The 25354-nt window shown below is 37.6% G+C and overlaps 1 protein-coding gene and 2 long non-coding RNA genes across 4 annotated transcripts in view; 2 read left to right on the top strand and 1 right to left on the bottom strand.

Moving 5' to 3' along the window:
- Positions 1-783: 783 nt before the first annotated feature.
- Positions 784-12299, bottom strand: LOC129922453 (C-factor-like). The gene is made up of 4 exons (XM_056008570.1): positions 11892-12299; positions 9601-9739; positions 2736-2907; positions 784-1108 (listed from the first exon to the last, which is right to left on the bottom strand). Exons 1-4 carry the CDS (start codon positions 12117-12119, stop codon positions 874-876), a joined length of 774 nt encoding a protein of 257 aa, XP_055864545.1. The 5' UTR covers positions 12120-12299; the 3' UTR covers positions 784-873.
- A 7888-nt stretch (positions 12300-20187) lies between these two features.
- LOC129922361 (uncharacterized) overlaps positions 20188-25354 on the top strand; it is a 28245-nt gene continuing 23078 nt past the window's right edge. The window contains exons 1-2 of the long non-coding RNA XR_008774372.1: positions 20188-20808; positions 20849-21428. This is a non-coding gene — a long non-coding RNA (uncharacterized LOC129922361). The remainder of the gene's footprint in view (positions 20809-20848; positions 21429-25354) is intronic.
- On the top strand, positions 24041-24848 carry LOC129922362 (uncharacterized). Of its 2 annotated transcripts, none has more exons than XR_008774374.1 (2): positions 24041-24422; positions 24509-24848. It is a non-coding gene; the product is annotated as an uncharacterized LOC129922362 (long non-coding RNA). The 2 variants fall into 2 exon arrangements; XR_008774373.1 differs by having other exon boundaries at positions 24041-24329.

The following is a 25354-nucleotide window of genomic DNA, read 5'->3' on the forward strand; positions in this document are numbered from 1 at the left end:
CCCTCCCCCATGAAATAACTTTCACCATTATCGTTAGTTTCTCCTCTTTGTTAAATAAACCAATAAAAAGAGCTGATTATCTACTTTCTTTGATAGTTGTAAAATGAGTGACAATTACTATTAATAGTGAATTGTTGTAAAAATGGTGTAATTTTATGAAAAAAAATGCTTGCATAGTTTATATTAAAAATTAAAATTTTCACTTTAAGAAAAGAAAAAAAGTAGCTATTGCATCAGAATTTTGAATGGTCTAAAATATCACGATGTCTGATTTTCAATATCTTTTGGAGCAAGCGATGGGTTAACATTAAAATCTGACCTAAAATAAACAAAATTAAAGCAAAATCAATCACATAATCCCCCGGGGAGGGTTCATTTTGGGGTGGGGGGATTTGAACACTAACACTTCCCCGGCTAAGCCCATGATTAAAGATATTTCTAATCACACAGATTTATTAGGGTCTGTCGAGATCTATTACTAAGTTATTTACATGACTGATTCAAGCTGATTAATACAACTACTACACTTAATATAAGCTTTGTTGTTTTTTAAGTATTTGTTTTTTGCTTCTTCTTTTGTGGGGGCCTTTTTTTCTGGAGTCGCCTGCCCTCCTTGAAATCCACTCATGGTTGTGGTTATTATTCACTTTAACAAAGAAATTTGGATAGTAGTTAATGGGAAAGGACACATGATCTTTTTTTTTTCTCCACTTTAAGCAAAAAAAGAAACATATATAGTTAAATTTTGTATAAAATAAACGAAAGTAATCCGCAACACATACATTTACATTTTAATTTTAAAAGTTTTTATTTCTGCGATAAAACCATCTTAAAAAAATACACCCAGTATGAGAAGAAGAATCAATGAAATATTTAATAGGGCAAAATGTTTCCTTTGAAATCAATCAATTTTCCGTTACTCTCCTCCCCGGCTTTAGCGATCGCTTGAAGACAATCTTTGATGCTCTCTTCTGCAGTCAAAGGGGCCGCGCTTGTGCCCATGTCTGTCTTCACCCAGCCAGGGTGCAGAGCAGTAACAAGGATGCCATCAGACCTCAACTCTCTCGCAGCGAGAACGGTTGCCATGTTTAATGCAGTTTTAGATAACCTATTAAAAAAAAAGAAGAGAGAAACAAAACCGAAATTAAATTTAAATAAAATTAAACTATTCCTGACACCACCAAGGAGTCATGGAAAGATCACTCTTTTTTTTTTCTGCAAGTCAGACTAGATTTACCCCATGCAACTTAAACATTCAGAGGAGGGAAAAAAAGGAGGGGGGTCGAACAAGTTGTATTCACCCGTCACTAAATAGAAGGGCCGGACTTAATAATTGTGGGGCTCTATGCGAAACGGATTTACACGAGGCCCAGTTTGGGTAGGGATACTGAAAATAAGTGGAAATTAAAAGTTTGTATTAGAAAATAATTTCGTCTTTGCATTCTTTACTACGTACAGAATTACTTTACGAGCCTTGCGTGAAACGAAGTCAGTACATCATAAAAATTCTGTTTCCTACATAGATCACGCTCAGTAGCAAGAATTACCAAATGGTTGAATCTATTTTTGAGAATTGTTGACCTCAAGTAATTCTTTATTAGTTTGAAGCGCGAGAAGCTTCTTTCACCAGATTCCACAATTACGGGTTTTGAATAATACCGTTTTTTTTTTTTTTGCGCGTAGGTTTGACGTTTTCCATATTGAATGAAACCCCAAAATAACAATATTGTCAATATTTCAGGAGATTTTTATGAGTTTTCAAAAGATTTTAATAATTTCCGGAGATTTCCTGCAAAATGGCGGCGTATGCTACGGCGTGGGTCGACTAGTCGTAAATATTTATTTAAGTTCAATATTTTTAACTGCGACGAATTATGTAAGCTTAAAATTCCAAAAACCTTCATATGGCTAGAGCGTCTTCTTCTTATCTTATATAATACAGACGTTACTTCAAAAAAGAAGATGATTACGTCCTACGCGTCATGCATTTAGTCATGCATATTAACCAATCACTTAAATTATGCCAAGTCACTGGTTTTCCTGGCTAGCTCAGGCAACCCATTCCATGCTCTAATAGCACTAGGGAAGAAGGAGCATTTGTACAAATTAGTCCTAGCATATGGGATGAGGAATGTGCCTTTATCTTTGTGTCTTTCAGAGTATTTGATTAAATTTTGTTTTTGTATTTGAAGATTATGGTTCAGTGTTTTATGTATAATTGCTACTTTACTTTTGAGTCTTCTGTTCTGAAGGCGTCTAAAGTCATGAACTAAAATTTCTAGCCTTCCTGTTTAAGACGTTAAATTTACCCCTTCTCTGATGTCAGTAAGGTACCCTTCAACTCTGAAGGAGCATTCGAAACATATACAACATTTTAAAAACATCTATGGTTATGGTATAAACACTGTAAATTAATATGTGTGTTCTTTAGTTTTCAAGACGAAATATACGTTTTGTTTTAAACTAAACTGTAGTTGTAGACAATATTCACTTTGACTAAGAAATTTGAATCGAAGTTTATTAGGATAAATGATCTTTCCCCCTTTCCCCCTTTCAGACCTTTATCTGTTTTTATGGTGAACAGTTATGAGTTGAACTTTACAGCGCTTCCGGGGGGGGGGGGATACTCCTCTGTTACGGTCGTTCTCCTCCAAGGTCGTAAAAAAATTGTGTTTAATTCAACAGATTCTTTAAAGAATTAAGTAAAAATTAGTTTTATGCCTAACTCTACCTACTTGTAGGGCATAAAACTATGTCCAGGGTGGAGAGTATCTTGAGAACTTTGAGAACCAAGAATAGCGGAGATCATAACGACAGCAGCTTTGCTTGCGCTCAGTTCTTTCGTGCCAGAAAACGATGCAGCTTTCCGTAGAAGAGGTAGGAACTTCTGGGTCAATATGACTGGGCCTAGGAATTATTTTTAAAAAATGAAAGTAAAGAAATTGTGAATGCAAAAATGGCATTGGATTAGTTTCAATTATGGGATGAGCATTATCTTATCTTATATAATACAGACGTTACTTCAAAATATGATGTAGACCAGTGGTGTATTTAGATTATGTCCAGCATAACCAAATAAGAATACCGGTACCAAATAAAAAGACGGAAAAGAATCTAATCACTTTTTTACGAGGACCCGTAATGCAAAACCTAAAATTGGGATCTGTTGTTGAAACCAGAATTGGTGTTTTCCTTGTTCAAACAATACGCTGCACCTGTATTAGAATAGATTCATCTGTGACTGGGCTCTGAGTTTGTCTACGCGCAAAAGGGCTCAATATCAAGTCGTAAATATCCATAGAAAGATTGTCTTCAAATCTTTGGTTTAGGTCGTTATAGAAAAGTTTGCAATAGAAATATTAAACAATTAAACAGTAGTAAGGGGCAAGTTGATTTTTATTTTAGCGACGAAATTATTCTATTTGTAAACAATTTTCTATTCTCGTCGAGCCCCCTACGATCGTCTTGCAAACCATCAGGATTCCAAGTACCACAGTTTGAGAACCAATGGTGTACAATGCAGAAATTAACACAAAAATAACTTTTAGACAGTAATAATATCTTGATCACGAATTATCTCCCGATCAATACCATGCGCATCATACATTATTTGTGCACTATCTTCATATAAGCACATCTTTAGTAGTGAATGGGAATATGTCAAATGTATGTCCATTTTTATTTGATCAGGTCTCGGTGTGAACAAACATCATGAGAAATGTGAGCAATGTTACATTTCAAACTGTTCAAGCGGTGATTCCCAAACTACAGAACGCGGTCCATATTTGACCCCTCGAAAATTCTGCCCATAGTATACGATGTTGCATGTGATCTAAGTGTTGGAAATTGATATGGTTCCGGGGCCGACAAAAGTTGGACACCACTACGTCAAAGTCTTTTACGAGACTTACCCGGAGCTACGCTACCCAGCCCTGATGGAAACGGTCGTTAGAGGAGGCTCCTAGGCATGAAAAATAATCTCGTAGGAAGAGATAAAAAGATTTTGTTTGGCTCATTTCATTTCGATGAAATCAAATTACCTACAATAAAAATGATGTTTTATACAATATCTCAATAAATAATCACTATCCAAAATAACACGCTAGTTTGATTGTGCTAGTTGACATAATTTTCCCATGATTTACCATTAAAAAGAGGAAAGGCAACATATCCTATACTCTTAAGCGAGCAATTCTTGTATGTATGTATGTATGTATGTATATATATTTATATTTATATATATATATAAATTTTATTTCGAAAACGGCTCTAACGATTTTCTTTAAAAGTTCACGGTATGTGCATAATAGTGAGAAAAAAATTCTCAACTCATTGGCCACTTCAGGAAAACTCGAGGTCGACCGTTATATCGGTTTGAAAATGGCTCATTATCGAAAAATTTATTTTGGCTAGAATGTTTTATGAATGAAATTTTCTATATGACGTCAATGGGAAAAAAAACTTGACACCGCTTACGTCACTAGGCTCACAGCAGTACACTAAGACATTTCTTCGCAAACAAGAAAAAGTTTTAATGATTCAATTGGCGTAATTAAACATTTGCGCACCATCTTAATTTACATTGATCCATTATGAAACTATGGAAGAAAAATAATGAAATATCTTTATGTATAATTAGTTATTGTGTTTTAAAGGCTTTATAAATTGTTTACACTTGAATTGCGTACACCCGTAGGTAGCTTTTACTTTGTTATTATTTTGCTGGTGAATTATTTCAATGTGTTTAAGCTTCGAAGTCTGCCGTCCAATACCAAAACGTAGGAAATGGTCATAACACAGCTTATCTATGCCTTACTTGCACAATCAGGGCCGGCCCTAACATTTGCGGGGCCCTATGTGAAAAAAATGAGGATTGCGCGTGGACCAGTAAGGGTATTGATAAGGATAATAAGTGAAAATAAAGATTTTGTATTAGAAAATAAATTCGTATTTGCATTACATTTTTATTAAATGAAAGCTGACGATGCCGTTTTTTTATATCACGCGTAGGACTGGCGTTTACCATATTGATTGACACCCCAAAATGACAATTTTGTCTTTTTAAGGACATTTTTATGTGTTTCAGGAGGAGATTTCCAGGAGCTCCTTGAAAACAAGGAGACCACGGGAACCCTATTATAAATTATAATGGTTTAATTTAATAATTTACACCTAGAATTAGCGCGGAGCTTTTGAACCTTCGGGGTCCACCACGGTGACAACATAGGCCTAGGGCTGGCCCTGATGATATCCAGCTCGCGGTCAACGAATTTTCATCACGCTGCTGCCCTTTTTTTTTATTTGTTAACCTATAAACCTCGGTAAAACAGAAGTCATGTTCCAAAAGTCACTCAATAAAACCTACTCAGCCCAAAGATCACTGCCATAGACATCCCTTAAAGTGGTAGATAACTTCACATTATCTGGGAAGCATTGTATCAATTGACGCATTGTTTTAAAGAGAGTTTGATATGTGATTATGGATAGTCGTGCTTTTGGACGCCTTCAAGCGAGAGTGTGGCGAAATAAATCGCTCGCCTGTCTACAAAAATCAGTTTCAACCAGTATTCTCTCAACCCATCTATGTGGATCTGAGACATGAGTACTTTATAGAAAGCAACTAAGACTTCTTGAACGACTTCACCAAAGACCACAATACAAACAGCGATATTCTTGCAAAATGGTATGAAATTCGAGTCCGAAGATAAGTGAGGAATGCAGTATTTCCCTTTGCTGTGCAGCCCCAACTGTGATCTACATATTTTGCCACATCCAGAGCAAGCATAACCATTGTCCGCAGGTGGCCGATTTAGATTTTCTTTTCGCCGTCTGCGTTTGTTCTCGGCTGCAGATTTTCTTTTTGTCTCAAATGTGTATCCCGCGGCCTTCGTGAGAGACCTCCAGCTGTCTCGTTCGGAGGCCGCATGCAACCAGGTGCTCTCTTCTATGTTAGCCAAGGAAAGTTGACGACTAAGCTGGTCTTTGAAGAATTTCCGTGGAGCGCTTCTGTCACGTCGACCACCTTTTAGCTCACAAAAAAAGACTGCCTTGGCATTCGTTCGTCTCCCATACGGGATACGTGCCCTACCCAGTGCAACTGTTGGACCATAAGAAGTCCTTCTATACTGTCCATACCGGCGTTGGCAAGGACATCGCTGTTTGTAGTGCGGTCCTGCCACCGTATGTCCATGATGGAGCGCAAGCATCTTTGGTGAAAGCACTCAAGAAGTCTTAGTTTTTTCTGTAAAGTGTCCATGTCTCAGAGCCATAATGAATATATTAATTGCAATATTAAATGTCAGAAAGTAACAATTTTAGAAGTTACACTGCAAAGACTTTCTTACAAGCCTATAATAGCCCAATAGTTCTACATGAAAGAAGCAATGTAAAACGTTAAGACGTGAGCTGTGGTTTTCTATAGGCCTACTGTTGGGGTGACTTTCTATTCTAATCGCCATGTACACTTACATTGAGAACTGAAAGAACTAAAAAGCAACTCTTCGGATTGATAGTCTTTACCCGATAGTTCATTTTCGTAATTACAACAATATTCCCAAAATAACTTCGGGTAAATATCCTTCCTTAACAAATTATTCATCCGAGCGAGGCTCGGTCACCTGATATTCCTATACTCTTAAGCGAGCAATTCTTGTATGTATGTATATATATTTATAAATTTTATTTCGAAAACGGCTCTAACGATTTTCTTTCAAAGTTCACGGTAAGTGCATAATAGTGAGAAAAAAATTCTCAACTCATTGGCCACATTGGGAAAACTCGAGGTCGACCGTTATATCGGTTTGAAAATGCCTCATTATCGAAAAATTAATTTTGGCTAGAATGTTTTATGAATGAAAATTTTCCATGACGTAAACGGGAAAAACGCTGCTTACGTCACTAGGCTTACCGCAGTACACTAAAATATTTCTTTGCAAACAATAACGAGTTTTAAAGAACCATTAGACCTAATTAAACATTTGCGCACCATCTTACTGTAGATTGATTTATTATAGAACTATGAAAGAAAAGTAATGAAATTAAATGTGCCGATATATGATTAGTTATTGTGTTTTAAGTGCTTAATAAGTTGTTTACACTTTAATTGCGTAGAGCAGTGTAGATACCTTTTACTTTGTTGTTTATTTTGCTGGTGACCTCCAGCTGTCTCGTTCTGAGGCCGCATGCTACCAGGTGCTCTCTTCTATGTCAGCTAAGACAAGTTGGCGCCTTAGCTGGTGTTACGTCGTCCACTTTTTAGCTCACCAAAAAATACTTCCTTTGGCATGCGTTCGTCTGAGATTCGTCTCCCATACAGGATACTGCTCTGTCCAGCGTAACTGTCGGACTTAAAGAATTCCCTCTATACAAATCTGCTGCCGAGGACAGACGCAGACGCTAAAAGAAAATCTTAATCGATCACCGCGGACAATGGTTATGCTTGCCCTGGATGTGGCAAGATATGTAGGTCACAGCTGCAATCCTCATTAATTTTCGGACTCTAAGACAAGCCTTATTATTATTATTATTTTGCTGGTGAATTATTACCATGTGTTCATGCTTCAGTGTCTACCTCTCCTGTACCAAAAAAAAGGAAATGGTCGTAACACAGCTTCTCTACGCCTTACTTGCTCACACTAAACATGATATCCATCTAGCGGTCAACGAGTTTGCGTACGCTGCAGCCTCTTTTGATTTAACTATAAACCTCGGTAAAAAGCTTGGAGTTAGGGCCAGGAGAGATCTGAATGGATGGATGTGTAAAAGCAGGCCATAGCACCACTAGGATGGATGGATGGCAAAAGCCGGTATGACCTTCTTATAGTCCGACAGTCAGGCTGGGCAGGGCACGTATCCCGTATGGGTAACGAGCACATTGTTTGGCGTAACAGAGGTGCCCCACGGAAACGTTTCTTTAGAAAACTAATGCCATGATTTAAGTCTAATAAGAAAAAATGCGCCATTTTACTTTGTCACTAAGTGCATGTTTTACCCTATAACGTAGAGAAGTTACACTGCAAAGACTTTCTTCCAAGCCAATAATAGTAAGCCTACAATAGTTTTACGCAAAAGATGGATTGTAAAACTATAAGACGGACGTGAGCTGTAGTTTGTCTAGACTGTAGGAGGACTTAAAAGACTTTAAATTTAATCGACATGTACAATTAGGCCTACAATTAGAACTAACAGAACACTAAAACAACTCTTCAGATTAGTAGTCTTTATCCGATCGTTCATTTTCGTAATTACAAGAATATTCCCAAAATGACTTCGGGTATATAACCTTCCGAAATTATTTAACAGAGCGAGGTTCGGCCACCTGGTACAAAAATATTCTCAAAATGACTTCGGGTATATATCCTTCCTTAACAAATTATTCATCCGAGCGAGGCTCGGTCACCTGATATTAAGAAATAAATTACACCTGCCTCTATGTTTTGTTTGTCTATTGAAAATATCTTATTATATTGTTAGTATTAAAATTTAGTAATTTATATTAAATTTAGTTTAGTTTTATTGATTTTAAATGCTCTAATACTTTCCAAATGTAATTTCAATAAATAATTACTTCATTTTAATGTAAGATTTAAAGGATTAAAAAACAAAATAAATTATTTTTATAAATATTACCAAACACCGAGACCGTTGATTGAAATAGAGTTATTGCTAATTCTGAGGTTTTCTTTTAAAAAAAAAATAACTTCGTTCGTCTACAAAACAGGACGATGGACAACCCAGTGATCGCCAGGTTTGGACAGTTTATCAACAATTTTAACGTGAACTGTTGTGCAAACCGTAAACTTATGTTAGTGTCTTATGTGTTGTTGGCAATGTCATCTCTTCTACTGAATAAAAAAAATATTTAGAAGACCCAGCACATCATAGTGCTACAGATGTTGATGTGATCCTAACTCATCATTGTACTTCAGATTTGGATGTGATCTCAACCAACACATCAATGTACTGCAGATGTTAACACATATTATTCTTGAACACACAATTTTCTGTTTTGCAATTAATTGCAATGCACCGCTAATTACTCATTTACTGTGTCTAAACTTGGTGCATGGAACAACTATTCTTACAGGCCAACGAAAGGCAGATTTTGTTTTTTCCTAGAGTTACTTGAGTCTGTGACTCATCTCTTGACAATTACAACTATACGACACTAACAACACTAGGGTGAGCCATTGAAAACATGCTGTGAAGGTAAGGTGGCAAAAAAAAAAAAAAAAACAGACCAAAATTTGGGTTTTATTATATGGCTCTTTGTGATGGGCCTTTTTTTGCCTCTTTTTGTCATTTTTCTCCTTTTGCTTTTTAAGTTACATTTTGGGGTGCGCCACATCTGCAGCCTCTTTACATAAACATTACGTGTCATTATTGATTTAAATAAAGTGTTGTGGGGGTGGAGGTCTCTAGTTCCCAAATTGATTCCAGGCACAAATATATCTTTGAACTTCACTACGACTGATGAAACTGATGTTCAGTATTCTAAAGGGTCACACTGACTAGTAAAACATATTTTGCCATGTAACAAATTGCGCGCGCACGTGTGTGTGTGTGTATAAGAGAGAGAGAGAGAATAATTCCAAAACTTACTGCTGACATTGACATTAAAATGTTCCTGCAGGATTGTTCTCGTCACGTCTGTTAGAACTCCTTGTATTTGCCTGGATAAAATAGCAGCATTATTGATGAGTAGGTTTAAGCCTTTCTCACCAACATAACCTGATATTACCTGCATTAAATATATGAAAGTTAATTGTTATGATAATATCGGAAACAACTATTTTTAAAGTGGTTGAAATAGAGTTTTTGGTCTTGTTATTTGTGAATTTGTGTCCAAAAAACCCCCCACTAAAACTAAAACCTTATTGTCATATCACAAGATCGTCACGCCCATAGGGCTCGCTAAAACTTATTTCAGGGAAAAGTGAAAGAATAAAAAAGAGGCAGACAGAGAAAGCGATGGGAAGACAACATCAAATTGCAAGTCCCTGAAAGATATTCTACTTAAATCAAAAGAAAGAGATAATGGTGGGAAGATAAGACTAAGAGATAGTCGAAGGTGAAGGTGAATTGCGATTTTATTCACCTCCTCATTTCACAGTTGATAATAATATCTGTTATCCGAAAATACGATTCTTCTTATCAAAAGACAATACCTCCATTCAATGAACCCATTTTCTTAATCGTCGATTTTAAAAATGATGCGAACATGCAAACACTAAGAGTGTGTCATGCTCTACTGCATATCGAAGCTATTTAGCGTTTGGGGCCAAGTCAAGTTGAACGGTTGTTGGTCAAGAAACATCTGGACAACATTATACTGAGAGTCACAAGTGCGGATCAACATGGAAAATATATTTCGAAGAATGTTCCAAAGAAGGGTCGAGAACATTGAAATTAACTAGAAAAGTCTTTTTTGAAGACAATAAGATAAGATGAGATCATTTGTATTGATCCAATCAAATGGAAATTCGGTTTGACTACAATTGACAACCACAGCGAAACTACTTTATAGATGAAAAATTCGAACATAAAATTAACATGAGGCAAGTTATCGGGGTCGTTGGTCATTGATAAGTACTCCGTCAGTAGTTATCAGTCATTATTCTTTGTTCACTGTTAATTTTTTAAAATATTGATACATTTAGATTGCTTTTTGATTGCTTTTGTGTTAGTCAGCAACTTAGTAGGTCTACTTTTACGATGTATACATGTTTGATGTACATTTTGTCTTCAGCGTTGACATATCTATTCCATTCGAATGAGTTGGAAGATATTAAACTCTAATAACATTAATATTTACACTGCGTTTCATCAATGTGTTCCCATGTGCCTACAGAATATGTATGTGAATTGAGAGACAGCTAAGTAAATATTGTAACACTCAAATTTAAATAAAAACATTCTCGCCACAGAGGGAAATGTTTTAAACATCCTCGTTTAGTGTGGTCTGTCTGTGAGACAGTTTAGAACTTAAAAACTAAAAGCGCTAATAATAAATCCTATTTTGCAATCACCTGTACGGTGCTCCAAATAGGCGAAATGGCTATTTTGGAACTTATGCAAAGTTTTTTTTAACATATAAATTTTCAAACAATATTTAAAAAGTTGTAGATCTACAATTAGAAACAAGCTTGAATGTTTGTAAAAGCATGCATATATGCCAAGGCTATAAGAACAGTCAGACGTGTCGCCTTTTTTTTAATAGGGATATGCGGGTGGCGTCCCACTATAAAGTAAAGAGTTTGTAAACCTTTCTATGATAACAGTACACCTATTTTAAGGACTACTTTGGAAGACCACTACGATGTATATAGAATGCAATAGGTGTGCCTACTGGCGCTTAACCTCGTGACCTTCAAGACCTCGCAAGTCTAGATAACGTCATAGTTTTTCAATGGTAAATACATAACTACACTTATACAGCCACAAACTTTCTTCACACACCCACACATGTGTGGTATCTGGGTCAACTCGAACTTCAAACCCCCAGTCTTAACAGCGGAATGTATAAAGTATTAACTATACGCTACATTGTGGTTTTACATGCATATTAAAAAATACAAAAGCTTTATTTTCCATATATTTTAACGTTTGTCTAGGCCGCCTTGTGCATAGCAAACTTTACAGACGCAGCTCAAGAGTAATTTGCTCAATGGATTTTGAATTTCTTTTTTTTTTTTACAATACAACAGAATATAAAAAGTTTAATAAGCATGAAAACGTTGCATGTCGTCAAATGTAACTTTATTGCATCATTAACTCCGTCATCTGCTTAAATAGATCTTCAACCTCGTTCTGTAAATGAGGCTTACAGATGACATATTATTAATGATTTGGCATAATTCCTAATATTTTTTTTGAAAATGAAACTCTTTTACCTTCACAGCCTTCTCGATGTCCTCATCTTTCTCCACGTCCAACTTGACCACTCTCACAGCTCTGTTGGACTTGGCGAGGCTCTGTAAGTCTTCAGCTTTCTCAGGATCTCGACATGCAGCTATCAAAACCTCTGGAGGCTTGGGCAGCGCTAAAAGTTGCCTGACGAACTCGAGACCAAGCCCTCGAGACGCCCCTGTCACCAATACCGTTTTGGCCGAAAGAGACATTTGAAAATTTAAAGTGATCGAAACGCGCTGTTCACTTTTATGAAAGTTTTAAAGTTGAATGACTAAGCGAATTTTGTGTGCCAAGTTACTGCCAACAATGTAAAACATTCAACAGCGACTGGGTGAGAATACAGACATCTTCATTACTTTGTTTATCCCTCCACACCCTCTCTCCTTCTCTCTCTCTCTTTTACACGCACTGTCTAACCCCTTCTCCCCCCCCCCCCAAATTTCACTAAACACACATGAGTTACAATTCACTCACACACACACAATCATTATCAACATATAAACACACATAAATAAAAACGTGGTTTCGTGATGTAACAACAACACAGTCACGTACGCACATGCTAATGCTGTCTCGATAATCTAAAAGCACAAACACACAGACTACTGATACCACACAAATCTTAAACACCATCATTACACACACGCGCACATATAAACAGTCTGTTCTGAATCGTCATGGCAGATGTCATAATTACTAAGTATTTTTTTTACACAGGCTAAAATATATATGGCGCTCTACATCGCATTTCTGCACGTCAAGATGTGTAGATTATATAGTAGCAAAACTGATGGCATCGGATTATTGAACCGACACATTTTGTAATCAATTTTTATGTGCTAAATCATCAGCGGAACTTGGCAACTGTTTGATGTTGTACGGAGATAATCGTACACAAATTACAGGTCTCAGATGCTGATTCAGAAAAAGAGGAACCAATAATTAACAAATTACGCCTAGAATCTATGGGCACCAGCTGGAAAGACTGTGAAAGTCCAAAGTAGGATGTTTTGGCGCAGCATACCTGACGTTGGGGGACAATAAAGGCAGTTGGTCATTGTGCTTGCCACATGACACGCTCGTTTAGAACTTTAGTTTATAGCTGGTCTTACTGATATTTATTTACCCACTAGAAAATTAATAAGAAGTTTGATGCCAAAAAAATGACGTCATTTTAGAGCCAATTTACATATAATTACACAGAGACTCAAAACTACATCTCATTCGCGATTGTGTTTATATTTTACATACGTGCACTACTATAACACGAACTGACTTTCAAATTTTATTTTAAAAATGAGTTTATACCTACACGAATGCAATATCAGTCATTTAATTTTTTCAACAAAAAGAACGCTTTAGAAAATTAAAGGTAGCCGTTGCACTCAGATATATATCAAACACGAATGTTTAGAGAATTCTTAGGTACAATAGATTTTTCTTACAGAGATCGCTGTAAATAACTACCGAGACACAATCTATTTATCGCATTTTAACAGAAGCAATTTTAGTTTGACTGAAAGAGAGTAAAATAGCGGTACTTTTCGTAAACTGCAGAGTTTCTCTTTTAAATTGAATGTTTATTAAAATGTCTTACATGTTTTGGATGTTCCTTCACATGTGAAAATAATCTACACCATAGCCCAAACCTCCTGCTGGAAGACGGGGGATTGCAGCTGGCAGGGTATGAACCCGAGACCATCGATCGACAGTCATGCACACATACCGCACGATCAGGCAGCCATCCATGCTAAATGCTACATGGGATGTTTTTTTCTTTAATTCCCCACACTACTTTAAGAAAAAACTAGGTGGATATGTTTATAGTAGTTTATACACCAATGACTCAGCGACTTTAAATCTCAATTTTTTTTCTGAAGTCAGCAATGGTTTATTATTACAGCAAACTGGCTGAGCGGGAAGACTGGACATGACGCCTGGCTTAAGATCTAGTTTCCTGGATAGAAACAAATGTAAAGGATAGACATCACAGGACTGACAGCTAATGAAAAGAAGAAAATCTAGTGCAAACAACAAACTTGTTAATCCACTAGGCATGGCCGCCTGGGTCGGATTTAGGTAGTTGGAGAATCTCGGCAGGATACACCTATTAATAACAATACATATAACTGAAAGCATGCAATATTTTAGAAGAAAAAAAACAGAGTACTTGTAATCCCATTTTACTGTTTGTAAAAACATATTTTTATATGCATATTATAGTAAGAAATAAATGTGTATTTTTACAACTCTAATATGAACTCAATCTGTCCGTCTGTCTGGTAAAAAGGTCTTGTACACGTTATTGTACACCCAATCTAGGACCAAGCTGCACAATTATTTCTTTTGCATGAAAACATAGATTTTAAATAAACAAGGTTACAAAGACAGTTTGTGTGGAAACACAAACTCAAAATCGGCCCCCGAAGTGGTTCACCCAGGCAGGCTTCAATATTTTCAGAAAGAACATCCGAATGAAATTCTATCAAAGACAAATGACGGATAAGAATGGAGAAAGAAGGTTGACAGATCTTGTGTAGTGCCCCAACGGTCCAGCAGATCAAAGGATAAGTGAAAGTGAATGTAAAGTTAGATGTGAACCTGGCCTAACTAGTTTCTCTTCAGACCTTGTGGTCTATAGGGCAGATGATGTAAAGTTCATCTGTTTTTGTGGCCTACGGTTAACGAGGGTGTCATGTAGCCAGCAAAACGACCAACCGACTTTACTTTTCCCCAACTAATGTCAGGTACCCATTAGAGCTGGGTGGACTCAGAGGCGCCCAAAGATTCCGAAGCTGAAAATCAGTCTTCACCAGTATTCGAACCCGGGACCCTCGGTTCGGAAGCCAAGCGCTTTACCGCTCAGCTACCGCGCCTCCCCTGACCTAACTGAAATCTTATAATTGATGTAATTTTTTTCAAAATGCTAAATCGCTTGTTCGAATCCTCAAGAAAAAAAAACAAAATATTTCCGTAATTTAAAAAAAGGAGGCAAGAAAATGCATGTAACCATGACAACCATGACCTAGATTTATTAAATACTAATAGTTGAATAGAGTTGGACAACTTTTTATTTTGAGGGTCTTAAGTTTGTTTTAGGGCTGCAATACATACACTAAGGTCCAAGTTAGTACCCAAGGAACATTTATGCCAAGTTTTATCAAGATTATTCAAACGGTTTTGATTTCTATTCGTAAGATAATGTTGTGGGCTAATATCATCTTACTTCTTACTAATTATTACTGTACATTAGCCACATAGCATTACAAAATAGAAATATACTCAAAAACTAAGTTCACTTGTATACAATGACACTTTATTTCTCACTGGGAAATCCGTCCAGTCTTCCTAAAACGTCGCTATCTCTAACTACTATTCAAAACAGCCTACTTCTAGATGAACGCCATGTTGGTCTCCTGTTCGCCTAGTCTACCACATCATTAGTCTGTCTTACTACGTCATTACTATTACTTATTAGATAATAAAATTGCACTAAATTTAGTAAAGATTTCGCCTCCAATCATAACTCAATGTCTGTCTTTGGCCACTGGCAATATTAATAATTTGGTAATAGTGTGAGGTTTCATAGCTCTAGCTATTCTGAGAGCCACCAAATAAAAAGCTTCAAGGGCTGTTATGTTTTCAATTATGCTACTTGCCACCTGAGTCAAGTCTGGATTTCATGACTTTATCAGCCTTCAAAACTAAACTATTGGATATCCTTATCGGCAAAACTCGGAGGCTTGTTCGGCCTCATACAAATTACATACGATGCCAAGGCAATGATGTTTTGTTTTTTTTTTAAATATGAGCGACCAGTACAATAGCCTCAGTGACGTAGCTAGGGATTTGGGAGCCCGTCAGGCTTGACCTCTTTAGGGGCCCCTTCCTTTCGACATTCGACATCATGACATTAGATAAAGGAGTAATAGTTAAATATAGAAAGGACAACAAAAGCAGCCACTTGCGCACTTAGCTAAACAGTACTTCAACAAGGTCTTCAATGATTCTGTCAGCTGTGCTCATGAACTTGTATTGGAATGTCTTTTAGTAAATGTACTGATACATACAAACTACTGGATTTCTTTATCACACAAAATATGTGTCATATTTCGAGGCGGGGGAGGGGGCCCAACAACATATTCTTGAACCCGGGCCCACGGGTACCTTGCTACGCCACTGCCTATATCTTATCTCTTATCGAGAACTAGTTTAGAAAGTCTTTATCTATGTAGATATTTCTTTTTAATCTGTTAAGACCTGCATCCAGTGCAGACAAACCCGTTGGGTCTATTTTGAGTTGTTGTTTTTTTTACCTCTTATGCGCCTTTATTCTAGTAAGGCTTTTAAATGTTTGTCCCGTGCCTTCGTGAGGTTATATTTCTATGTGTATTTATGTTTATGTATGTGTGTTTGTTTTATTGTTGTCTCCCTTATTCTACTGTTCAGTATGTTCAAGTGTTTACGTTTTTTTTTAAAGTATGTCATTAGTGTGTATTAATTATGTACACACACGCACGCACACACACACATTTTTTTTTGCCGGGGTAGGGATTCCCCCCCCCCTTCCTTTGAAAAAAAAAACGAAAATAATCCTGGCTAAGCCCATGATATATATATATATATATCATGGGCGTAGCCAGGATTTTTTTTCGGGGAGGGTTTTTGGGGGGGGGGGGCGCGGAAAAAAATTATATATATATATATATATATATATATATATATATATATATATATATATATATATATATATATGTGTGTACATAATTAATCTTTATTACATTCTGACGTTTATTGTTTATTGTAGACTCCCCGCCCTTGCTAGCAAGGAGGTCTGGGGGAGTTCGCAGCGCTCCCCCGGCGCGGGGCGAAGCCCCGCCGCCGAGCACTATTTCTGGTATTGAAAGCCAACAAAATGCATATTCTGAGGTATCTACAGTGCATTATCTTGCTATTAAAAAGTTTTATTTCAAAAACCTAATGTGCTATTCTTACTGACTTAGACCCTCTCGCGCCGTTCGGCGCATTTTCCGGCAAACTGTTTCCGCAAACTCTTATTTTGCGTAATTCATTTTGTCGGAAAATATGTCCCGCAAAACCTCATGCGACGCTGTGTCACAACCTTACTAAGGATTCGACTCCCAGTTCGGCATATGATTTCTTTGATTTAGACCCGATCTCTATGACTGACTCCTAAAATCTGTCTTAGCCATCTTTGTTGAGACACATTTAATGATTTTCAATTTCGGCAGAAGACTATTCACACTTTATTAATGGAGCCAAAGCCACTGGTAGAAATGTGTAACATTTCTTGACTACGCTCTAGGAATTACATGCTTGTATTTCGCTATAGATTTTATATCGAAAAGGAAAGTTTTTTCGTCAAATCATCTGTTGAGGGGTTTTAAACTAAAAAATCTCTGTTTTTTTTGTTTTTTGTTTTTAATTCAAAACCCCATTTAGCTACGATCATAGAATTTGGTGACTGTAGTTTGCTTTAAAATAATATTGAAGAGAGAGGTTTTCAACTCTAAACGCTCTGTAGGGGAATTTTAAACTCAAAACTATCTGGAGGGGTTTTAAACTTTAAAGAAAAAGCCATCTGGAGGAGGGGAATTTAAACTCAAAACCCCTTTGGCTATGCTCATAGATTTTATAGTGTGTAATTTGCTTTTTTTTTTTTTATATTGAAGAGGTACTTTTTAGCTTCAAACCTCAACTGGAAAAAGGGGGGGGGGGTTAAACTCAAAACCCCTTTGGCTACGCTCATAGAATTTTAAGTGTGTAATTTGCTTTTTTTATATTGAAGATGGGGTTTATCGTAAATTTTGGATGGGGTTTTAAAATCAAAACCTTCCTCAACTGTGCTGTTGGAATTTGGGGATTGTTGTTTGCATTTTTTTTGTTTTGTTTTATAGAAGAGGGGGATTTAACTGCAAAAACCTCTGGTAGGGGGTTTAAAATTCAAAACCCCCTGTAGGGGATTTTAAACTCAAAACCCCCTGATAGGGGTTTTTAAAATCTCAAAACCCCCTGGTAGGGGGATTTAAACTCAAAACCCCCTGGTAGAGGGTTTTTAACTCAAAACTGCCTCGGCTGTGCTGTGGTAAGTGATGATTTAGTATTAAAATCTCACCTAAAATAAACAAAATGAAACAAAAATCAGTCACTTAATTCCGTCCCCACCCCCCTGCGGGGGGGATTTCATTTCGGGGGGGGGGGGGTTTGAACCCCAAGAACCCCCCCCCCTGGCTACGCCCATGATATATTTATATATATATGCGTCTGTGTGTGTGTGTGCATGATGAATCTTTATTACATTCTGAGCCTTCATTCTTTCGGAAGAAGTTTATTGTATTATTTTGTACCCTAGAATCGGTTCTTCCTACAGTTAGTTGGAAAATTGTAGACTCCCAGCCAGCAAGGGGGTCTGCATATTCCTAGGTATCTACAGTGCATTATCCTGCTATTAAAAAGTTTTATTTCAAAAACCTAATGTGCTATTCTTACTGACTTAGATCCTCCCGCACTGTTCGGCGCATTGGACGGAAAGCTGTTTCCACAAAAATCTGTCACTGTCAATGTCTGAAGCCTCTTCAGACATGCTCTAATGACCTCCATGAAAGTGTCGCGCCAAGTTGTACTAAGATGTCCCTATTTGTGCTTTCCTCGTAATGGCCTCCATGTCATCGCAAGTCTTGGTATGCTTAATTCATTTTGTCATAGAACATGTCCCGCAAACCTCATGCGACGCTCTGTCACAACCTCACTAAGTGTTTGTCTTCCAGTTCGGCATAGGATTTCCTTGTTTCAGACCCAATCTGTGTAACTGACTCCTAAAATCCATCTCAGTCATTTTCATTGAGCCACATTTAGTCTTTTCTCAATTTTGACAGTTGACTTCCATGTCTCACATGCATATGTTGCAGTTGAAATGACGATTGTGTTAAAAAGGTTTATTTTTGTCTCGAGTCCAATAACTTGGCTTGTCCAATTAGGCTGCAGCCTTTTGCAAATGCTCCCTGCCTTTCCTATTCGGCACGCTACATAAAAAAGGCATCCCCATCAATTGTTATGATGCTGGCAAGGTACGTGAACTTGTCCAGTTCTTTAAGCTTCGACTCGCCAAGTCTGACGGAGGTACCCTTTGCCTTATAACCCACTGGCAAAAAGGAGTGATTATAAAGCTTCTAAACAAGGACAACTCCGCAGACTGCTACAACAGGAGGGGTATTACTCTCCTCTCTGTCCCGGGCAAAGTTTTCAGCACTGTTATGTTGAGACGGCTTCAACAGTCTGTAGATGAGAGGCTCAGAGAAGAACAAGCAGGTTTCCGAAGAGGCAGATCATGTACAGAGCAGATCTTCGTTCAACGAAATATCATAGAACAATTTTTTTTTTACCAACAATGGCTAACGATCAGTTTCGTAGACTTTAAGAAAGCGTTTGATAGTGTCCACCGAGAATCACTATGGAAAATAGTTAGAGAATACGGCATCCCAGAAAAATTCGTCCAGATCCTACGACACCTATACAGTCAGTCTAGTTGCTGCATTAAAACAAAAGAAGGAACAACCGAGTTTTTTTTAGCACCGAGACAGGTGTGAGACAGGAGTGCATCTTATCTCCCTTCCTTTTCCTCCTAGCCATCGACTACATAATGAGGAGAGCAATGAACTTGACTGCCTTTGGTATTCCATGGCGTGAACAAAACCGAATGACTGACTTGTACTTTGCTGATGACATTGCACTACTCGGGGCTACAAATAAATGCATACAAGTAATGACGGGGAGCCTAGATAGAGAGGCCTTCGCATAAACTTGTGTGAGCTGGCGATCCTAGATTTAATTTTTATCTATTTTTATCTGTATTTTAAGTTTAACTATCTAGGCTAGTGCTGAGTGCGTGCATGGTTCCCGCCAGCTCTTTTACTTTAGAAGTTAGTTTGTACGAGTCATGACCTGGCTCTATAAATAGAACAGGTGCGGTCAGTTCTTTCTTTTTTTTTTCCGGTGTTGACCGTCGGTCAGTGCAACCATGTAGAAGAAATAAGTATTTAATTGTTGCGCTTGTATTCAGCTGGGACCGCCTGTAAGTTGGAAAATGTTTTTATTTTATTTCTTTAGTTTGTATTTGTATTAGTTATTCCTACATCTACTGTTATAGTCTAGATGTGGACTGATTAGTGTAGTGGCATCACTGGCTAGTTAATTAGCCATGATTGTCTATGATGGAACCGGAAGGTCCATTAAGCTGGATAGCGTCACCCCTTCCTTTCCCCCCCCCCCCAGCTATCCCTAATAATCCCCTTATTGTTTTTCTATACTATGTCTATTTGTAAATATTTTATTATCTTATACTCTTATGTATGTTTATTTTTATTAGTGATTCTTTTTGGTAGTTTCTGAAGTGTAGTTGGCAGATAATATTATTTTTAATTTTGTTGTACTTTTATGTACAAGATGGCGGCTGGCATAAGCCGGCTCATTAACCTAGATCTAATGTGTATTGTTGTGACTTTTATCTGATGTTATCTAGATCTGTTTATTGTCTACCCAGCCTGTGTGGGTTGTGGCGTAGACTTGACCTAAAATTTTGTGGCTTTTATTAGCTACATGGAGGCTAATTACTAATATGTAATTACCTCATGTCTCTAGGTCGGTTTGTGTACTAGACTAGGTCTAGTCTAGCTTTTTTAAACTTTTTACTATTTTTTAACGTTTTTATGTATTGATTTTTGCAGGCTATCCTTACTGCAGTACTGCTGTTGTTAGTCTACTGCCTGTAGGCTGTTGTTAGTCTACTGCCTGTAGGCTGTTGTTAGTCTACTGCCATTAGTCTGCCATCGTCTCCTTGTAGTACCTTTTTGTGTTATATTTTATTAATTCTAAGCTTAGGTCTAGGGTAGTAATAGTTAGTATTGTTGTTATGGATTAGGTCTAGGGTAGTAATAGTTAGATAGTTGGTTTGGTTAGTCTGTTAGTGTTTGTAGATTTAGAGGGTTTTAGTCAGATGCTGAGTTCAGTTGTAGTGTTAGTGTAGCTCTATATGTTATATTTTATTATTGATTTATTTGTGTATGTAAATAAAGTTTCTTTTTGTTTTATTTATCCTAAAGTAAAAGTTTCGTTATTGCTTTCTTTTAGTTAGCTAGAATAGTTTAGCTTAGTTCAATTGTGCTGTCTGGTTGCTTAGGCGACTCTAGCCCCTTGGTCGCAGACCGAGGTGCACAGATTGGGCCCACCCAGTAGCGCTAACATCTGCCTACTGTTAATGAATTTAATGTTGAGCAGCAGAAGAGAATAGGCCACCACAGCTCGCGCCTGCCTGACCTGCTCACATTTTTTGGTGTCAGAAGTGGGATCTGTGCTTAAGTAATCAGACACACATTGTTTTTTAGGGATTAGGCTTTTGTTAGGTGGATTTAGGTTTTGCTAGGCTTTTTTAGGGCTTGTGTTAGGATTGAATATGGTAGCATTAGTTTTAGGACTTGGCAGCAGTGTTTATTTTGTTGTAGGTTGATGGGAAGTGTTTAGGATATGGATCATATGGATAGTCTAGTTTGTTGTTTTGAGTTTTGTTTTATGTTGTGGTTTCCTTATAGTCGGTAAAGTTTTTTATTGTCGTTGAAGTGCTAGGTCTAGAAGTTTAGTAGGATGTAGTTCTAGGAAGTTGTTGTAGTGCGTTGTGAGGTAGTTAGTATTTGTTGTTGTGGGTTAGGGTTAGAGTTGAAGTGTTAGGTTAGGGTGGCAGAATGGCAGCAGCGGCAGGAAGGATGCAGCGGTCCCAGGCTGATGTGGAGGTGCCTCGGAAGAGTGATCCGAGAGGAGGAGAGAAGTCTGCAGCTACCCCCATGCCTGCAGAGAGATGTCTGCCCAGCATCAACAGACGAGAGATGTCATGGCTAGAGCCAGCGGATGACATGTACCAGCCATCCATTAGGTGAGAGTGTTCGACTTTCACCAGCCATGTCAGCACCAGAGGACGATCCTCTCAATGTTGGAAATAGCTATGTATGGATTTACGGCAATGAATCCCAACAAGCAGGTGTTATCGACTTTATCAGTAAGAGGAAGGCTTGCCTTATAGTCCTTATCTTCCTGTGGTGAATTGACTAAATATGGATAGATTCGCAGTTGCTGGTGGCCTGAATGTGTGAAGCGACACTACCAAGACTTAGGCAGTTCCAGCATGGGTTTTTTTTTACAAATAGCCATGTACCGGCCTGACAGAGGTGCCCCACCGCCACCTCTGTGTTTTAAACAACTGGGCCAGTTTGTCCTTCCATTTAGGACGACTGTCAGCCCAGTTGCAACGTTCAGTTTTGTGGCCATTGCCACACCTTGAAAGGTCCCCAAGTCCGGGGGTCAGCTACTCTGTCTACAAGATTACCTTGCCAGATGCACCCAGCCAGCCACAGTCAATCCCTGCTCCTGCACCGGTAGGCCCAAGAAGGTCCTCCAGGACGAGAAGACAACCTACCCGACTGGATATTTAGTTTTAGTCCTTTTTTGTTTGTTGTAAGCTTTTCTTTGTATGGCTATGTTTTTGCATGTTTAATATTATTTTGTTGTGTGGTATTAATGATGTATTTTGTATAATGATTTTTTTTTTATTTTTGTATATTCCATGCTTGCTCTACTAATGGTTTTGCAACCTAGTAGATATTTTTTTAGTCTTTATTGGGCTCTCAAAAGCCAATATTGTGCTGGAATGTTGTAGTTGCTGTAGTAATATGCTGTATGTACGATTTTTCTAGTCATGTTAATTTTCGATGTTGCCGTCAAGGTACTCGTTATGTTATTTGTCTTGGAGGCCATGACGTAGATAAATGTAATACATTTTATTGCAGTATTTTGTTGTTGCCTTTGGAAGGCCATGTAATGTCTTTTTGTGAGTAGTTTCGACTTTTTTTTGCTTTGTGAGGTAGGAAGTTTTTTTACTTTTTGAAGTACTTAAGGTACTCATTAATGTCATGTTAGGTTGAATTGGCTGACAGTGGTCCTTTTATTTTTTTATTTTCTATGTCTCATCACCACTGTTGGATGCCCTGTGTTTTTGTTATGGCACTATAACTTCAGGTTGTGTTATGACACTTTGGGTGTACCATTTTTTAATGTTTTGGTCTTTGTGACCATTGTGAGCCTTCAGTGGCTGGCCATAAGTCTGTGTGACTATGGGCCTGTTGAAGCCTTGGTGGCTTTGTATAAGTCTGTGTGACTATGGGCCATAAGTCTGTGTGACTATGGACCCGTTTGAAGCCTTGGTGGCTTTGTATAAGTCTGTGTGACTTTGTTTTAGCCTGTGTGGCTAAGGAACTGAGTTAAGCCTCATAGAGTTCCTGTTGGTCTGTGTGACTAATCTTAGCATGTTTGGCTAGGGCGTCATTTGCTCTAACCATGTAGTTTTCGTTAATTACTTTTTTTGTCGTTCCATTTTTTTAAAGATGTCATGCACTATATTTTGTATTACCTGTATTTTTATTGTTTTCTGTTGAAAGCTTTGCCACTTGTGAAGCCATTTAGTACTGAGAGCTATGGTTATAGTTCTCCGTTCTCTTGTATGAATTCATTTTTATTTTATTTCTGCTGTATATATTTTGACTTTTTATCTCTGTATTTTGTGTATTTTTATTTTGCGGGGACGCAAAAGTTTTGAGCGGGGGTGAATGTGAGCTGGCGATCCTAGATTTAATTTTTATCTATTTTTATCTGTATTTTAAGTTTAACTATCTAGGCTAGTGCTGAGTGCGTGCATGGTTCCCGCCAGCTCTTTTACTTTAGAAGTTAGTTTGTACGAGTCATGACCTGGCTCTATAAATAGAACAGGTGCGGTCAGTTCTTTCTTTTTTTTTTCCGGTGTTGACCGTCGGTCAGTGCAACCATGTAGAAGAAATAAGTATTTAATTGTTGCGCTTGTATTCAGCTGGGACCGCCTGTAAGTTGGAAAATGTTTTTATTTTATTTCTTTAGTTTGTATTTGTATTAGTTATTCCTACATCTACTGTTATAGTCTAGATGTGGACTGATTAGTGTAGTGGCATCACTGGCTAGTTAATTAGCCATGATTGTCTATGATGGAACCGGAAGGTCCATTAAGCTGGATAGCGTCACCCCTTCCTTTCCCCCCCCCCCCCCCCCCCAAGCTATCCCTAATAATCCCCTTATTGTTTTTCTATACTATGTCTATTTGTAAATATTTTATTATCTTATACTCTTATGTATGTTTATTTTTATTAGTGATTCTTTTTGGTAGTTTCTGAAGTGTAGTTGGCAGATAATATTATTTTTAATTTTGTTGTACTTTTATGTACAAGATGGCGGCTGGCATAAGCCGGCTCATTAACCTAGATCTAATGTGTATTGTTGTGACTTTTATCTGATGTTATCTAGATCTGTTTATTGTCTACCCAGCCTGTGTGGGTTGTGGCGTAGACTTGACCTAAAATTTTGTGGCTTTTATTAGCTACATGGAGGCTAATTACTAATATGTAATTACCTCATGTCTCTAGGTCGGTTTGTGTACTAGACTAGGTCTAGTCTAGCTTTTTTAAACTTTTTACTATTTTTTAACGTTTTTATGTATTGATTTTTGCAGGCTATCCTTACTGCAGTACTGCTGTTGTTAGTCTACTGCCTGTAGGCTGTTGTTAGTCTACTGCCTGTAGGCTGTTGTTAGTCTACTGCCATTAGTCTGCCATCGTCTCCTTGTAGTACCTTTTTGTGTTATATTTTATTAATTCTAAGCTTAGGTCTAGGGTAGTAATAGTTAGATAGTTGGTTTGGTTAGTCTGTTAGTGTTTGTAGATTTAGAGGGTTTTAGTCAGATGCTGAGTTCAGTTGTAGTGTTAGTGTAGCTCTATATGTTATATTTTATTATTGATTTATTTGTGTATGTAAATAAAGTTTCTTTTTGTTTTATTTATCCTAAAGTAAAAGTTTCGTTATTGCTTTCTTTTAGTTAGCTAGAATAGTTTAGCTTAGTTCAATTGTGCTGTCTGGTTGCTTAGGCGACTCTAGCCCCTTGGTCGCAGACCGAGGTGCACAGATTGGGCCCACCCAGTAGCGCTAACATCTGCCTACTGTTAATGAATTTAATGTTGAGCAGCAGAAGAGAATAGGCCACCACAGCTCGCGCCTGCCCTGACCTGCTCACACTTGGAAAAGATTAGAGTAACACCATTAGTAAATTTACTAAACTTAGAGACACTTCAGCACAGAAGAATACAAAGTAAAGTGGCTACATAAAACACTAAACCATAACTTAGAAATAGAATATGAGCTTTGTTGTTTGTTTGTTTTTTTTTAAGTTTTTTTTTTAGCTTGATATCTTTTTTTGAGGCTCTTTTCTTTTGGAGTCGACGGTGCTGCAGCCCTGCCTGCCCTCCCTTAAATCCGGCCCTGGTTGTAGTTATTATTCACTTTGACAAAGACATTTCGATTA

Source organism: Biomphalaria glabrata, chromosome 13, assembly GCF_947242115.1.
Source record: "Biomphalaria glabrata chromosome 13, xgBioGlab47.1, whole genome shotgun sequence".
Taxonomy (NCBI): Eukaryota; Metazoa; Mollusca; class Gastropoda; family Planorbidae; genus Biomphalaria; species Biomphalaria glabrata.

Coding starts and splice junctions, on each gene's coding strand:
- LOC129922453 (XM_056008570.1), bottom strand. CDS start 12,119: ATGTCTCTTTCGGCCAAAACGGTATTGGTGACAGGGGCGTCTCGAGGG. Junction 2,908..9,600: donor TTTTAATGTCAATGTCAGCA/GTAAGTTTTGGA, acceptor AATAATTCCTAG/GCCCAGTCATATTGACCCAG. Junction 1,109..2,735: donor CATAGTTTTATGCCCTACAA/GTAGGTAGAGTT, acceptor TTTTTTTAATAG/GTTATCTAAAACTGCATTAA.